The 18,606-nt window shown below is 38.8% G+C and overlaps 1 protein-coding gene across 1 annotated transcript in view; it reads left to right on the top strand.

Annotated features, from left to right (window-relative positions):
* Antxr2 (ANTXR cell adhesion molecule 2) overlaps positions 1-18,606 on the top strand; it is a 120,583-nt gene that overhangs the window by 37,809 nt on the left and 64,168 nt on the right. Inside the window, exons 10-11 of the mRNA XM_005068130.4 lie at positions 6,984-7,053; positions 18,203-18,281. Coding sequence (XP_005068187.1) covers positions 6,984-7,053; positions 18,203-18,281 — 149 coding nt within the window. The remainder of the gene's footprint in view (positions 1-6,983; positions 7,054-18,202; positions 18,282-18,606) is intronic.

Genomic DNA, 18,606 nt, shown 5'->3' with positions numbered 1-18,606 from the left:
TTTTTTCATTGTATAATTTTAGCTTGTTTGTTGAAAATCAGCTGTTCATAGGTTTGTGGATTAATTTCAGCGTGTTCAATTCGATTTCATTGGTCTACCTGTCTATTTCTGTGCCAATACCAAGCTGTTTTCAGGACTATAGCTCCATAATAGACCTTGAAGTTAGGGATGATGATGCCTCCAGACGTTGCTTTATTGAGCAGAGTTGTCTTGGCTAACCTTTTTTTTTTTATTTTATTTTCCAGTTTAAATTTGGATAAGAAACAAGGTTGCTTCACAAGTCAGTTCCAGGTCCCTCTCCCATTCCCTCCCTTCCTCCCGAGCCCTCCCCCCCCCCGTTATCCCCTCATTTCCCCAGGGAGGGTGAGGCCCTCCATGGGGGTGTGCATAGTCTGTCATTTCATATAGGGCAGGGCCTAGACCCTTCCCCAAGAGTTCGGGTGAGAGTGCACCTCACATTGTTCTATGGGAGTCCAAAGTCCGTGTGTATACTTGGGATGGGTACTTATCTGCTGCCCAAGGCTCAATAGATTCCCTAGGCCTCCTCACTGACACCCAGATTCAGGGGGTCTTGATCAGTCCCATGCTGGCTTCCCAGGCTGATGCCTGGGATTCAAGAGTTAACCTTTGTCTGGTCAGCTGTTTCTGGGGGTTAAACCAGCCCAGTCTTAATCCCTTTGATCATCAGTCCTCCCTCTCTGTTACTGGCTTTCTTGAGTTCAGCTCAGTACTTAACCAAGGGAGTCTGCCTCTTCTTCGATCAGCCACTAAATAAAGTTTCTGTTTCCCAGACTCTCTGGCCATAGGATTGAAGGCTGGCACTCCCCAGATCTATGTCTAAAATCCATATATGAGAGAGTACATGTACTCTAACCTGTTTTTTTTTTCTTGTTTTTCCATATAAAGTTGAGAATTGTTCTTTCAAGGTCTGTGAAGAATTGTGCTGGGATTTTGATGGGGATTGCGTTGAGTCTGTAGACTGCTATTGGCAGGATTGCCATTTTTACTACATTGATCCTACCTATCCAAGAGCATCGGAAATCTTTCCATTTTTCTGGTGTCTTCTTTAATTTCTTTCTTTAAAGACTCAAAGTTCTTGTGATACAGGTCTTTTATTTGTTTGGTTAGGGTTACCCCAAGGTATTTTATGTTGCTTGTGGCAATTGTAATCTTATTTTAAGTTGTTTGTGGCAATTGTAATCTTCCTTTTCAATTTGTATCCCCTTGATCTCCTTTTGTTGTCTCATTGCTCTAGCTAGAACTTCCAGTACAATATTGAAGAGGTAAGGGGAGAGGGGACAGCCTTGCTTTGTTCCTGATTTTAGAGCAATTGCCTTGAGTTTCTCTCCGTTCAGTTTGATGTTGGCTGTTGGTTTGCTGTATATAGCTTTTATTATGTTTAGGTATGTTTCTATTATCCCAGATCTCTCCAAGACCTTTATCATGAATGGGTGTTGGATTTTGTCAAAGGCTTTTTCTGTGTCTAGTGAGATCATCATGCGAATTTTGTTTCTCAGTTTGTTTATATAGTGGATTACATTGATAGATTTTTGTATGTTGAACCATCCCTGCATCCCTGGAATGAAGCCTATTTGATCATTGTGGATGAGTTTTCTGATGTGTTCTTGGATCCAATTTGCCATTATTTTATTGAGTATTTTTGCATCAATGTTCATAAGGGATATCGATGTGAAGTTCTCTTTCTTTGTTGTGTCTTTGTGTGGCTTGGGTATCAAGGTTATTGAAGCCTCATAGAAAGAGTTTGGCAAAGACCCTTCTGCTTCTATTGCATGGAATACTTTGAGGAGAATTGGTATAACCTGTTCTTTGAATTTCTGGTAACATTCTGCACTGAAGCCATGTGGCCCTGGGCTTTTTTTTGTTGGGAGACTTTTGATGACTGTTTCTATTTCCTTAGGTGTTATAGGTCTATTTAAATTGCTTATCTGTTCTTGATTTAATTTTGGTAAGTGATATCTATCCAGAAAATTGTCCATTTCCTTTAAATTTTCAAATTTTGTTTTCAAAATATGACCTGATGATTCTCTGGATTTCCTCACTGTCCGTTATTGTGTCTCCCTTTTGATTTCTGATTTTGTTAATTTGCATGTTCATACTCTACTGTTTGGTAAATTTTGATAAAGAGTTGTTTATCTTGTTGATTTTCTCAAAGAACCAACTCTTTGTTACATTGATTCTTTGTATTGTTTTTGTAGTTTCTACTTTATTGATTTCAGCCCTCAGTTTAATTATTTCCTGGTATCTGCTCCTCTGGGGGTGAGTTTGCTTCCTTTTGTTCTAGAGCTTTCAGTTGTGCTGTTAATTCTCTCGTGTAACTATTCTCCAATTTCTTCATGTGGGCACTTAGTGCTATGAATTTTCCTCTTAGCAATCTTAGCACTGCTTTCAAAGTGTCCCATAAGTTTGGTTATGTTGTGTCTTCATTCTCTTTGAATTCTAGGAAGTCTTTAATTTCTTTTTTAATTTCTTCTTTGACCTACTAGTGGTGCAATTGTGCATTATTGAATTTCCATGAGTTTGCAGGCTCTCTGCGATTTGTGTCATTGTTGAATTGTAACTTTAAAGATGTATCTCCATGTATCTGTTAAGATACATGGAGTTATTCCAATTTATTTGTATCTGTTGAGGGTTTGCTATGTTGCCAAGTATGTGGTCGATTTTTGAGAAGGTTCCATGTGGCGCTGAGAAGGTTTTGTGTTTAGATGGAGTGTTCTATAGCTGTCTGTTAAAACCAATTGGGTCATAACTTCTATTAGATCCTTCGTATCCTTGTTAAGTTTCTGTCTTGTGTTTCTGTGTAGTAGTGACAGCGGGGTGTTGAAGTTTCCCACTACAAGTGAGTGAGGCTTTTTTGTTTTTGTTTTTTGGTTTTTTGGTTTTACGAGTCAGGGTTTCTCTGTATTGTTTTGGAGGCTGTCGGTCCAGCCCGGCCTCGAACTCACAGAGATCCGCCTGCCTCTGCCTCCCGAGTGCTGGGATTAAAGGCGTGCGCCACCACCGCCCAGAATGAGTGAGGTTTTTTATGTGCTTTGAATTTTAGTAATGTTTCTTTTACAAATGTGGATGGCTTTGTATTTGGGGCATAGGTATTGAGAATTGAGACTTCTTCTGGGTGGATTTCTCCTGTGATGAGTATGAAGTGACCCTCTTCATCTCTTTTGATTGATTTTAGTTTAAAGTCTAATTTGTTAGATATTAGGATTGCTACCCCCACTTGTTTCTTGGGTTCATTTGATTGGAAACTCTTTTCCCAACCCTTACCTCTGAATTATCGTCTGTCTTTGAAGCTGAGGTGTGTTTCTTGTATGCAGCAGAAGGATGGATTCTGTCTTCAAATCCGTTCTGTTAGCCTGTGTCTTTTTATGGGTCAGTTAAGACCATTAATATTGAGGGAAATTAATGACCATTAACAGCTCATTCTTGTTTGTTTTTGAATGATTGTTGGTGGTGGAATTGTATGTGGATTTCCACCTCTTTTCCTTTTGCCTGTTGGTAAAGTGGGATTATTGCCTATGTTTTTCTGGTTGCAGTTAACTTCTTTGGGTTGGAGTTTTCCTTCCAGAATTTTCGGTAGGGCTAGGTTAGTGTATATGTATTGTTTAAATCTGGTTTTGTGATGAAACATCTTGTTTTCTCCATCTATATTGATTGAAAGCTTTGCTGGGTATAGTAGTCTGGGCTGGAATCTGTGTTCTGGTAGAATATCTATCCAGGACCTTCTGGCTGTCATAGTTTCTATGAAGTCAGGTGTAATTCTGATAGATTTGCCTTTATATGTTACTTGACCTTTTTTCCTAGCTGCTCTTTAGATTCTCTCTTTATTCTTTATGTTTTGGGGATATTTTGGCGTCTTGTTTATTGTGTGTTTAGCAGTTTTTTTTGGTCCACTCTATTTGGTGTTCTGTAAGCTTCTTGCACCTTCATTGTCATGTCTTTCTGTAGGTTGGGGAAGTTTTCTTCCATGGTTTTGTTGAATATGTTTTTTGCCCCTTTGAGGTAGGTTTCTTCACCTTCTTCTATACCTATTATTCTTAGGTTTGGTCTTTTCACAGTGTCCCATATTTCTTGGATATTTCGTGTTAGGGATTTGTTGGACTAAAATTTTCTTTGGTTGGAGAATCTAATTCTAGTGTATCTTCAACACCTGAGATTTTCTCTTCCATCTCTTGTATTCTGTTAGTTATGCTTGCATTTGTAGTACCTGACCATTTCCCCTGCTTTTCTATTTCTAGCATTCCTTTAGACTGTGTTTTTTTAATTGTTTCTATTTCAGATTTCAGCCCTTGCACTGTTTGAATTGTTTCTTGCAATTTTTGCTTTGTCTTTTCTTCCATTTCTTGCATTTTTTGCATTGTGTTTTCTTCCATCTCTTTAAGGGATTTTATCACATACTCTTTCAGGGCCTGTATAATTTTCATGAAGTTGTTTTTAATGTCATTATCTTCTGCTTCATTTGTGTTGGTGTGTTCCAGGCTTGCTGCTGTAGGGTCTCTGGACTCTGGCAGTGTCATATTGGTTTTTCTGTTGCTCCTTGTGTTTTTATATTGTCTCCTTCCCATCCGTTCTTGCAGTGGGTTCCAGAACGTGGGCGTGATACCAGGGTTCCTTTCTGGTGGGTGTAAGCAAGTCCAAATCTCTGGTTGCTCTCCACTTCCTGGTGTTGTGGGTGGAGAAATGGACTAGGATGCTGCTGTACTTTAGATCCCACTGGGATGCATGGGAGCCCCAGTGGTAGACCAGGCACAGGAGTGTTGCCTGGAGACAGGCCCCGATAGCCTTAGTCAAGTGGGTGGGGCAGGAGACTAGGATGCTGGGGTGCCTTGGCTCCTGCTGCTGGGATAGAAGCTGCCATGGCAGTCCCCAAGTACAGGCACCTTCCTTTCTTTCTTTTCTTCCTTAAATTAAAATCTTCCATGATACAGTTTTTCATCAGAGAATAAGTTAAGCATCAGTGACATCATTTGTTCACTACTTAGTAAACACTAGAGTCTGTCCTAAGGAACCACCATGTTCACAAGATGGTTTGTGGTGGGTAAAATGACTCTTCTGTGGTGAAACAGCTAAGGACAGTCATCGCTGAAAGTTGAAGCACCTGCATCTAGGTTTTGAACTAATGACATCAATTGTGTGATTCTGTCCAGGGTTACATTTTGCAACTCTTGCCTTAAAATGTAATTATATTGAACTGCTTCATACCTGTTGCCTTAGCATTATTGTTTCTGCCATCTCTGCTTTATACTTCATATCCAGTAACCTTTCAGTTTCTTGAATTTCTTTTGTTAATGTTTAGTTTTTCTTGTGCTTTTGGCCTTTTAGGACTTCAGTGTTCATTAGAATTGAGTTGGATGATAGTCATCACATCAGTAGGTTTTGGTTTCCTGAGTGTGTTGGTCTGCTAGTAAAACATTCTTTTCAGTCAGGGTATTTTGGCCTTTAAAGCTTATGAACTCTGGTTTAACTGCTTTTAGGGAGATTCAGCTGTAACTTAGCTGTTTCTCGGATGGCATTGAACTCTCTGGTTAGTATAGGTTTGGCCATACTCAGATACTGTGTGCTTATTGAATTATAGTGTTGAGAATCTCAGCATGGTTACTATGGTTATTATTTTTTCTTCTCTGTATCAGGAACACTGTTTGTTTGCGCAAAATGATATTGGTTTTGTTGTTTTTGTTGCTTGTTTTTAGATTCCACATATTTTCTTTATTGTCCAAGCACAATTTTTAAAAAATAAAACCCCAGTTCTCCCCCTCCCCTTCACAGGCTTCTTGTCTCCCACCCTACCCACCCCTCTCCATCCACACCGCAAAGGGGGTAAGGCCTTGCTTGGGGTGCTCAGAAAGTTTTGCATATCAAGTTGAAGCAGGACCAAGCCCCTTCCCCTTGTATCAAGGCTGAGCAAGGTATCCCACCAGAAGGAATGGGCTTCAAAACGCAGCTCATGCCCTTGGGATAGGTCCTGGTGCCACTGAGAGATGCCCCACAACATATCCAGTTACATAACTGTTGCCTACATTCGGGGGGGCCTGTTTTGGTTCCATACAGGTTCCCCAGATGTCAGTCTATAGTCTGCAAGCTCCCACTAGCTCAGGTCAGCTATCTCTGTGGTTTTCCCCATTGTGGTCTTGACCCCCCCCCCCCCCTTGTTCATATGATCCCTCCTCCCTCTCTTCAACTGAACTCCAGGAGCTCAGTTCAGTGCTTGGCTGTGGGTCACTGCATCTGCTTCCTTCAGTTACTGGATATAGGTTCATGTTCATAATATATAACACAATGGAGCAGGGAAGACTATTTCTATTCAATAGTTATTTGTATGTAAGTGCTAGATTTATATGACTCCTTTTGGTTGCATATTTGAGTTGATTATAATATACATACTGGTAAGATTCACTTTATTGAAAACTCTCAAATTGATGGAGGTGGAATTGTATTTTCATTACTCACATTCTGAGATGATCCTTTTGCTTATGTAAATTTTGTCAGTAGTCCCATTGCTAGATGAATTTTCACACGTACTGCTAAAGCTTCAAGGGTGTTTAAGCACCCAGCTTGTTAGGATGTACTTATATGGTGTAGAGATAGATATCTTGTCAACGTAGGCACTAGTCTTCCATTTTCCATCCATTCTAAATTCTGTTTCTTAGAAACAATATCTAATTTATTCTTGAACTTATCATTAGATATTTGAAACATTCTAGAGAAAAGTTGCATCTGCAATGTGTGCTAGTAACAGCTAAAAAACCTAACTCATGTACGATTTAGCGTATCTTTGTATCAAGGTTTTATAACTCTTCAGTTCTCAATCTTCTTTATTTTGCCTCTTTAGGTAGACTTTAAAAAATGCCGCTGACCATTCTCATATTCCCCACTGAATTCTCACTGTGGAATGCTTGGCATTTTAAAAAAATGAGGCTGTGTTAGATATATACAACTCTTTATTCACTAAACAACACTTTATTTTTTAGGTGAAAAACCAGTACTCGTTCAACACAGTTCCATACTTTGTCCTGCACCTGTCCTGAACAGAGCTGGAGAGTAAGTACTTCATCAAAAACAACTCAACAACGGTGTTCTTCTGCTCTGCTCTACCAAGGTTCCTCTCTCCTCTCCTCTCCTCTCCTCTCCTCTCCTCTCCTCTCCTCTCCTCTCCTCTCCTCTCCTCTCCTCTCCTCTCCTCTCCTCTCCTCTCCTCTCCTCTCCCCTCCCCTCCCCTCCCCTCCCCTCTCCTGCCGTCCCCTCCCCTCCCCTCCCCTCACCTCCCCTCCCCTCCCCTTACCTCCCCTCCCCTCCCCTTACCTCCCCTCCCCTCAGTTCCCCTCCCCTCCCCTTTCTATCTTCCCTTTCCCTCCTCTCTCTCTGTCCTTACTCCTCATAAAAGGCTTTCTGCATAGATTAAAAACAAATGACACCCAAACCAAACCAAAAACAATGCAATGAATTAGTATAAGATGACAATTACACACTTTTAGTTTTGTTTGTTTATTTTGTCTTTTGAGAACAAGGTGTCTTGTAGCCTAGGGCCACCTCAAATTTACTAAGTAGCTGAGGGTGGCTTTGAACTCCTGGTCCTCCTGCGTTTATCTTCCACCAAACCGGGCAGATTGTTAAATTTATTATGAATAATTTTTACTGTGCTCTGTGGGTCTCTGCAGCCACGATGGCCAGCAGAATACAGATCCATGAGAGACAAGCAGGCAGTTTGGTTCAACATGACTATGTAGCTCGTGCTGTTTCAAACTTTAGGAGTCTGACTTTGAGTGGCCTATTTTAGGCACATTTAAGCACAGCACAATTTCGTTAAAACTTTCCTGGTGATGATTACTCAGTCCCATGTGCTCAAGAAACCTTAAGATGTGACTATGTTGACACTCTTTGTAAAGTAGATGTGACACCTTCCATAAAGCTCACAATAAGGGTCTTGGGGGAGAATCTGGTGTGGTCTTAGCCACAGAGATAATGCAAAAGAATACCAGACTATTAACTGGGTCTGTTCCCAACTTTCTGGGAGGATAACAGGTTATGCATCCCATCCTTTGAAGGAACAGCCTTGTGTGTTTAACATTCCTTTTTCCCCTTGTGCTTATCACAAGGGTCTCAATACCTCCCACACTGCACAGAGTGAATTTTAAATTATAAATTAATACTGAAACTCTAATCTCAGTAGGTTGAAGATGTTAATATTTACCTTAACTTATTTGTGGTTATTGATTAAATATAATCTAAAACTGCATGAATGAGTTAGGGAATTATTGGTAAAGCCTGCAGATCACCAGAGCCACACCCATTATTTTGAGCTTTCGAATACTGAGTGTATATACTCATGGACACACACAGAGTGCCAAAGTAAGATTTTCAACGTTTGCTATGAAATTTAATAAACATGAAAGATAAAAGCAAGTGCAGTGTGGCTCATGGTACATATGACTTAGCATATGCTTTCATTAATTTGTACCTTAATTGACTTCCCATTTCAGTTAATTCTACACCCATTATTTTCTTGTGTGACTGTAAACCATGATTATAACTGGTTAAAAGACATCTTTAGTTCAATAGAAGGGCTTTTATTTGAATCATCAATGCGCAAATAATTTTAATAATAACAATATTTCTATCTGATTTTTTCTAGTATTCTTTAAAACGCAGCAAATCATTACAAAAATTTGAGATGTTGTCTGCCTTGATAGCAATGAGGGTAATAGTTCAGAATGCTGATCCAACCGATGGAATTACTTAATGCTGATCTTTTCACAGAGCCTAGGAATATTAAAGACTGACAGCTCTCAGCTCAATTCAAAATTAGTGTTCATACAATGAAGACTGTATTTTCCTCCATGGACTCAAAGAGAATGTATATAAATGTAAAAGACATAATTTGATTTTTGATAGGAGGGTGGGTCTAGGAAGAATGGTCAGAACTTTATTTTAGGGTGACATACCACTGACAAGGTCAGAAATTCACGAAACTTTTAAATAAGTGAATGGTTAAAGAGGAAAATTTAATCTATTCTATCATGTAATCATAAAATGAAGTGACATGCACATTTACATTTATATTTATGTACATATAAAATATGCCGGGTGTCAGTTAAATTTTAAAAGAATTACTTTTATTTTTCTTAATCTCTATATGCGTGGGTGTGCCTTACGGGAATGTCATGAGCACCTGCCAAGGTATATAGGGAAGTCACAGGACAGCTTACAGTTTTCCTTCCATCAAGTGGACCTCAGGGATCGAGCTCACAGCAGGTTCTTTTACCTGCTATCTCCTAGGCCTCAGTATCACTCTTTCTCCATTTGAATAGTGTGCCATAGCAACTAGTGTCATTCTTTAATACTTTGCAGATAACATAAATACTTCAGATATGCAATTTTATAAAACTGATAAAATATTGGATATGAAAAAGCCATCATTTGTTTAGCCTTTTTAATTAATATTTTACTTACAGGTACAGAATGTTTGGGGATGGAGATCCATCTAAAAGAATTGGTTTTGTACCATTTCATTTTATTTTGGTATGAGATTCTAGCTAACCACAGAGGCAAACTTTTGGGGACTATTGTGACTATCCTGGGTGCCGGGGAGCATCATTATTGGCTCGACTTAGTATATTGCATATGATTTAGACTGTTTCCTTTGCCTTGACTTCTCTTCGGATACTTTTTGTAGGTGACTGGCTCTTCTGAGATCGAATTAAAACCAACAGAACTGCAACAGTGTAGCCTTGTAAGGCAACTGATGCTTAATATGTTTGCCTAATTACCTTTTGGCTAAGGATTCAAACCCATTAAATAGCTAGTTAGTCTGTGTTTCAAATAAACACATCTGGCCCATTAGTGGAGGAAGGCTTCACTGTGTGAAGGTGACAGATGTGGCGATGGGTCCCCTTGTTCTGTCACCTAAATAATTAACATTGTACTGGTGAAGTAGTCCTAGACAGACAGATGCACAGTCTCAGAGCTGGTCCACAGACACGTTCCTCTGCTCATTAGTCTGCTCTATTAGTTCTTCTCTCATCTCTGTGATGTTATTTTTTAAATTGTGTTTGTGGATTTTGATTTAAATGAGGGACAAGGTGGATGTTTACTGGACGGTGGGACTAAGAACTTGCATTAGAATAGCCTAAATGTCTAAAATTCAATTACTGATGTTACCAAGTAACAAAAGTTACAAAGACTTGAATGTGGGGAAGGGATTTGTAGGGTTGAGGTGTGTGTGGGGGGCATAAGATGGCACTCATCAGAATGCGTTATATGTAAATGTGAAGCTGTCAAATAGCAAATTAATAAACAAGTTTCAGAACAAAGAAATTAAAAATATCTGTGCAGGTCCTATTTAGGAATAACACTGCTAAGCAGACATAGAATGGGGCTTTGAACAACTTTCTTTGAAAGAGATCAGTGTTTACTAAGTTTACTTGATACACATTTTTGACTAAGAGGAACAAATTCGTAGGACTCATGAAAGACAGTAAGAATGGATGTAACTATCCTTCTCATTGGACAGGCTTTCCTTTTGAAGCTTCATATACTTATGAGCATTGTCTTAGCAAAAATTTTGGCAGATTATTTAGTTAATTTGTGTCAGTTGCTCATTTGTAGCGAGATGCCTTTTTTTTGAGTTTAAATAGGATGGCCTCCTAAGAGTTCTGTGATTGATCTCCATTTCAGGGTAGCAGACTCCAGGTATGCTATGTGGTCATCACACATGCTTGTAATACAGAGCTAGTTCTCTGGACCTTGTTCTGTGAGAAAATAGTTGCTCTGGGAGGTATTCGAGACCTCAAACCTGTAATTTGATAATAAGAACAGAAAATTTGGGTAAACATACATAAACACATTGTGAAGAAAGAAAAACAGAATGGAACAGAGCAGAGCCTCAATCTACAGCTTGCTCGATAGAGATGACTTAAGGAGGTATATGGTATAGTTAAATGTGATTTCAGAAACATTGGCCAGAATCTTCTGGCAAATATGAAATAAATATCTAAATCAGACGAAAGTGATAGCATTAATTCTTTTAAAAGTCAGTGTAGAAACCCACTAGCAGAGTATGTGGAGTTAGAAATGGTGGATGTAGTTGACTTCAAGAATCTGATACAGGATGCTGGGTCATTCGAGGGAGGTGACTTGGAATGAGAGCTGGACTTGGTAACTGATTAAAAATTTTTCCTGAACATTGTAGTTTTTGATAGTAGGGCTAATTTATTTTGTCTGGCATCCAATTGACTAATTCTATTTTTTCCCTGAGTTGGCTGAATTTTGCTTTTTACAAAGCTTTTCTTTCATTTGCAAAAATATACCTGTGTGTGTGTGTTTGTGTGTGTGTGTGTGTGTGTGTGTGTGTGTGTGTGTGTGTGTGGTGTGTATCTATATCTGTGCAGTCCCTAGAGTCTTTGTGTTGGCAGCAGGTAGTAATGTGTATTCTTTCCCCTGCCTGGGTTCTGCCGCTGTCTCTGCACCCAAATAACACATGAGACACTATATTAATTATGAAGCTGTTGGCCATTTGCTATGGTTTCTTAATGGCTAGCTCTGACTTAATTATTAACCCATAATTACTAATATATATTTTTATAATGTCTTATCTTACCGAGAATGCCAGACTTGTGCCCTCTCCTCCCGGGATCAAATGGCGACTCTACTCTTGCCTACATTTCCCAGAATCCTCCTCGACTCCTAGTCCCACCCACCTTGCCTCCCTATTGGCCAAAAGTGCTTTATTTATCAACCAATAAGACAACATATCCACAGAAGGACTTTCCCCATCATCAAGTGATACAAACATTATTCATTCAACCTCTTCTTTCTTGTAAGAAATGAGACTTGATTTAATTTGCAACCCTGGGTAACAGGGTGTCAGTTATGCCTTTATTAGAATTGTTACTATTAGAATCTTATTGACATAAGTTAAAGCTGAAGACATAACTCAGTTACTGTAATCCTCTCCCATCATGAAACATGCACCATTTTTTCCATACTGTGTTCTGATTATACCAGTCAGCATTCATACTCACTTGCTCAGCACTGTATTTCTTTCCTGAGTATCTGGAGCTGTTGTTAGTGTAACCCTGGAGGCACTTAAGGTACATTTAGATATCATATATCTCTGAATAAGTACTGCCTTCTCCTTTCAGCTGTCAATCTTGTCAGCTGTGGTTTTCTTCTTTTTTTTTTTTTGGTTATATACATATATCTTGGTATCATAAAAAGAAATTATTAAATAAAAGATTCCTTTAGTATCTTTAAAGAGCACAGGTAGACAAGGATTAATTTACCTTTGTACCCACAGATAAAACTACTTTGAACTTCTCACAATCCTGAAACCTCTCTTTTGAACTTAAAATCTTTATCCTTCACAAATCTAACCCAAAGAACACTCTGCCAAGTATTAAAAGTAATTCTTGCTTTCAAAATATCTGAAGTCAACACATTTTAGTAACTTTTTGAGTGGTTGTGCGTTTAATTTTCAGTATGTGCAAGTTGGAGATAAATTATTTAGTGCTTCCAGAAAATGTCTTTAACAGTTTCACTTACTTTAAAAAAATCTTTAATGGATCATAAAACAGAAATCTTTTACAGAATATATATTTATATATAAAGTTGGGAGTAAATGCACACATTTCAAGTAGGTCACCATGGCTTTGACATATAGCATTGAGACCTCCTCCTCCTATTTTGGAATACTCATGTATCTGTAGGTGTATTAAGGCACCGTGACTATGAGGGCTAATTGATCTTATTTGGTCAATAGTATGCAGACCACAATTTAGTAATTTCTCTTGTAGAATAATTTAGTGTGCTTGAATTTTGCTTTATCACCTATTAATTGAGTACCAGGAACCATGAACATATACTTCAAAAATCTTCATATTGTGATACGTTATAAAGATTTCTTTTGTCTTTTTATTTTGAAAAACTGTTTTAAGAATGGTTCTAGAATGTCTAGAAAAAGGACTAAGCACTCTAGTTCTCTTTATGGTCAAGAGAGTCAAACAAGTTGCATTTTCAGCCTCATCTCCTTGCATCATCTGAATGATGGCCACTCCTAGAACATCTCCACATTTTCAGGACTTCATGGTTTCAATCTTTCTTCAGATGTTACACCAGTCTCCTATTGTTCTTTGAGTCTCTTAACTGTCAGTTTTCATCATGGTTGGATTCCTGACCTATAAACTCATCTTCTCAAAAGCTTCCTTTCTTGCTGACCAACTTCAAGTCTCCAGGCAAGATCCCACCTTCCCCTGTAATTCTGTTTCTCATAATCCACTTTTCAGTGTCTACCTGACTTTTCTGCAGGGAAGTTAAACTTGGAGGCTACAAAGAACTCATGCTTGGTCCTTCTCCTGTGTTCCCTACACAAGACCATGCACCAACTGCTAACAGAGAAATATGAAAATCATCTTCTTTCTGTCTTCCTTGCTTCCTACATTCTGTGAATGTCCATAGCCTTTTAATTATGGCTTAAGATCTCTCAGTTTTTATTTTCATAAGTCCTTGCTGTCACTATTTTAGTTCAGTTTCCCTTTGGATTTTTATCTGAAACAGACTGGGACTTTTGTAACTGCTCTTTCTACTCTAGAAATATATTCTTCAGGTGTGTGCCTTACACTCAGAAACATTGACAACAGTGACATTTTAAAAACACAATTATCACCGTGATTTTGTGATGCTCATTCTCTTTTCAGAAAACTTACAGATCGCTGAAACCTTGCAGTCATCCCTTCTACTACCATTTTCAGCCCAACGCTGCCTCCCCACTCTTTTGCACTGTGTTGCTGGCATATGGAATGGCTTCTTGTTGTACTGTCCTCTGCCTCTCTTGTCTTTCAGCCTGTCAGGTTCTCCATCTTCAGGGATTCCTTTTGTTTTTTCTTTTGGTCTTACTTTTGAGCTCCTGATTGTTCTTTAGGGTTTGTTCTATAGGTGACTATCCTCACTTTGTTCACCCCAAGAATGAATTATCTGTCCTCCTCCATGGTCCTAATGAATACCAGTGCTCATATCTATTTCATATGATGCCAGTCACATTCCACTGTGTATTCTTGTGTATATACCATTCAGTTACATTGTGACTGGTTTTGTTATTGCAGTCATATTATTTTGTGATTGCAGTCACACAAAACAAATTCCAGTTTTGGCTGTGCTTCTTTTATAGCAAATGTATATGGATATACAATCACAATTCAGCATAGCTATAATGTTGGGTTTAATGAAATGTCATAACAGGAAATAGAGCTGCAAACTTTTCTTACACAAGTCTACAAGAAATTAGGAGGAAATTTTGAGCAATTTGGCTGTCTATGTTTTTATGTCAGTAGAATAGCAATTCTTTGGGCAAACGTCTTGCATATCTGTCTAATTCTGGTTATCTATTCTATATTCTCTATGATAGCTTTTAGAGTGGCTGTAATATGCATAGTGATATTCTGAAATTCCTGTCTTTCCTCCAATATTTATTTATTTTTCTTCTTGTTTTCAGTTCAGATGTATCTTTTATAAATTGTTTATTTTACATACCAACCACAGTTTTCCCTCCCTGCTCTCCTCCATATCCCTCCCTCCACTTCCCTTCTACCAACTTCTATCCACTTCTCTGTCTCCATTCAAGAAGGGGTAAGGCCTCCCATGGGCGTCAACACAGCATGGTATATCAAGTTGAGACAGGACCAGGCTCCTTCCTCTTGCATCAAGGCTAGGCAAAGCATCCCACTATAGGGAGTAGGTTCCAGAGAGCCCATTCATGAATCTAGGACAGGTACATCTCCCACTGCTAGGGGCCCACAAACAGATCAAGCTACACAACTGTCACTCAGATACAGAGGGTCTAGTTCAGTTCCATGAAAGCTCCCTAGCTATCAGTCCAGAGTCTGTGAGTGCACACAATCTTGAGTCAGCTGTTTCTGTGGGGTTCTCTGTCATGATCTTGACTCCCCTTGATCATATAATCTCACTTCTCTCTCTTCAACTGGGCTCCTGGATCTCGACCCAGTATTTGGCTGTGAATCTCTGCATCTGCTTCCATCAGTTATTTGATGAAGGCTTTATGGTGACAATTAGGGTAGTTGCCAGTTTGATTATAGAAGGCCAGTTCAGGCACCCTTTCCACTATTGCTAGGGGTGCTAGCTGGGGTTATCCTTGTGAGTTTCTGGAAGTTTCCCTGCCATCAGGTCTGAAAGTTCTTCTAATAAATTACTGGCTATAACAAAACTTCACAGAGTTCCTGGGTTTCACACACTGTGAGGAACATTTATGTATTCTGTGAAGTTCCCTTTCTGGAGCAACTCTGGCATAGGTATGATTTCCACACCTTTATAGACAGGGAATAGAATATTAATATTAGATTGACATAAGCCCACGCTTGGGACTCTAGATTGCCCAACTCAGGTCATAAATATGCCTGCTTTTGCAAGTTGTGTTCACATTTGGACAAATAAAAATAAACTTGTCTTATTGTCTCCTATTTGTATCTGGAATTAAGTACACAGTATTTATTTAATATGTTTCTGCCCATAATTGGATCTCATAACCAAGAATCTGAATTCCATTGTTAGTGGTGTTCTAATCAGGAGTAGGATTTATATAGGGATAGGAGTGAGCAATGTATTGGAATTAAGAGAAGGGACAGAACATGTGACAGAAAACATTTACTATGTGGACTGCAGTCTTTTGACAAGCAAAGCTCCTTGGCATTAGGCTGGAGTTTGGCCTTTGACTACCTTTGTGCTTGGGGCAGTCATTCGATTAGTGACAGTGCCATACCATACCAGGAATTTAAGGATTGTCTCTAAAGGAACAACAGAATTCAAAAGCGGAAGCAGCTGTGTTTTTCATGTTTGCAAGACTTTTGGAATTATTTTCCAAAAATTATAAATATTCATAAACATATATTCAAGAATAAATGTCTTGTTTTAGAAAAACGGTGCTGGAGTTAGCCATGAAAAAATACGATTATAGAAAAATCTGGAGAAGTAATCCTAGGCAAATGTCTATGAGATACATTTAAAAAAAGTGCCTAAAATATGTGTGGAGAACTAGGGGGATAGTATGGTATAGAAGTGAAGATTCCTGGATTACAAAGTCAGAGAGGTCTAATCTTTTGATGAGGTGCCTTCTGGAAAGTTCAGTTTCTTGACTCACAGAATGGAAACAATGCCAGTGGACAACTGTGAGAATTAAATGAGATGTATTAATGTTTCTGGCTGATGGGAAGAACTCAGTTTATTAGTGTTGTTATTGACTGTACTGTGTGGATCTTGCTGCCAATATGTGCATGTTATTGTTTCATGAAGGCCATGTGTAAAAAAAAGCTTTGGGTATATCTTCATGTCTGTGTAAACAGTCTTGTTCCACTTTTACTCAACACTGGTCATATTATATAGAATATTGTTTGAGGATAAATAGTTACTTTTTATAATTAAGGTCTCAGCATGTGTTTCTTCTACAAGAAGGCATGACCTTAATTTTCAAATTTCATCTTGTGTTCTTTTTTTGTAAGGGTTAAAATATGATTTATTTATTTTTCTCAATATATGTTTTTATTTAAATTAGAAACATGAATGCTTCACATGTCAATCCCAGCTCCCTCTCCCACCCCTCCTCTCTTTTCCCTCCACCAGCTCCCCCAAGCCCCCAGCCCAATCCCCACAGTATTCTCCAGGGAGGGTGAGGCCCTCCTTGGGGGATCTCCAGAGTCTGTCATTTTGTCCAGAGTAGGATCTAGGCCCTTCCCCATGTGTCCAGGCTGAGAAAGCATCCCTCCATGTGGAGTGGGCTCCCAAAGTTCATTCCTATGCCATGGTGAACACTACTCTACTACCCAAGGCCCCAGAGATTTATGAGGCCTCCTCACTGACACTACATTCTTGGAGTGTGGATCAGTCCCCTGTTGGCCTCTTAGCCATCAGTCTGGGGTTCAAGAGCTCCTCCTTGTCCAGTCAGCTATCTTTGTGGGTTTCACCAGCCCGGTCTAGACCCCTTTGCTCATCACTCCTCATCTCTGTCATTAGGTTCCAGGGGGTCAGTTCAGTATTTAGCTGTGGGTATCTGTCTCTGCTTTCATCAGTCACTGGATGAAGGTTCCAGGATGGCATAAAGGTAGTCATCAACCTTATCATTAGGTAGGGGCTATTAATGTAGTCTCTCTGCTATTGCTTAGTTTGCCAGTTGGTGTTATCCTTGTAGATCTCCTCTTGAGTTCTTATTTCACTTCACTAAGTGCTAAAATTGTGAATGCTTCTGCCGGACTCTATGCTGACTTATAAACAACTCCAGTCGGTTCTACTGACCTCTTTAAGTGGAGTGAGTAAGATTACATTGACAAGAATATATTAGTATACATAAAAATAAGCTTTTCTCCAAATAGAAGAACCATGTCTGCCCTATCATATGACTTCGCTCATGAAAGGAGGAGAATTGGGAATTAGGAAAGATTCTTTTGGAGTCTGTTATGATTAGTCATGATAACAAAAGAAAACAAACACCAAGTTCTGCAGAATAAGGAATTTGGTCTAACTTCAAAAAATAGGCTACTTGGCATTCTCTTTTAAAATAGTGCAAAACTAAATTAAATTCAAAAGTCCCCTTTTTCTGGTTTTAAGTAAACTATTTTCTTCTTAAGGAATGGTTTTTTGAAGTGGGTGTATTAGAAGAAATACTCTGACAGGAGTATTTATGAGTTATGAATAAGGTCTTGACTTCAGCAATATTTGCTTTCTCTTTGGCTCTGTCCCTGTGTGGATTGGAACCATGTTAATCATGTTGAGGGAAGGTGCACCATAAGGACTTTCATGGCATCATTTCCTCTTGCCCTGGGGGTATGATGGAAAGGGTTAGAAATCAGGGAGAAGCCTAGATTCAATACTTTTGTCAAAGCAATTAATTAGCATTTTGATTCCTGGACCCCAGCAGTAAAACTGTGAAAGTATTGATGCTTTAAAAAGCTGTGGTAGGTCGGATGTTGGTGGCTCATGCCTTTAATGCCAGGACTTGGGAGGCAGAGGTAGACAGATCTCTGTGAGTTTGAGGCCAGCCTGGCCTACAGAGTCAGTTCCAAGACAACCTCCAAAGCTACAGAGAAACCCTGTCTCGAAAAATAAAAGGAAAAAAAGAAAACCTGTGGTAAAAATTACGTTATCAGCATCTCCTGGTTGACTTTTAATTGTTCTTTCTTCACTCTTTTTGTAGAACTCTTGAAGTTTCAATCAGCTTTAATGATGGGAAGTCTGCTGTCTCAAGATCGCTAACAGTCACAGCTACAGAATGTGTGAGTAGAACGCTAATTACCTTCAGAAATAGTGTTATCATGAGATAGTAACCTAGGGAGTCTCTGTACTGGTTATTACAGCAAGGAATCCACAGAGCAAACGCGACAACACGGCAATGAAACGTTTTTATAGAATTTATTTTATTTTATTTCTGTTTTGATCTCTTTTAATGGATTTCTAAGTATTTTACATTAGATTTTAATATTCATAAAATCCCACAGTCGTATTGTATGTTAGATCAACATAAAGTAAGAGAATAGAAATGAAGTATTCTTTTTTAGGAGATTAAATATGGAAATGTTTTTATTATGAATATAAAATTTA

Source organism: Mesocricetus auratus, unplaced genomic scaffold (assembly GCF_017639785.1).
Source record: "Mesocricetus auratus isolate SY011 unplaced genomic scaffold, BCM_Maur_2.0 Super-Scaffold_100006, whole genome shotgun sequence".
In the NCBI taxonomy this organism is placed as follows: Eukaryota; Metazoa; Chordata; class Mammalia; order Rodentia; family Cricetidae; genus Mesocricetus; species Mesocricetus auratus.
Note: the sequence above shows the minus strand (reverse complement) of the source record. Positions and strands in the feature narration are given on the sequence as shown.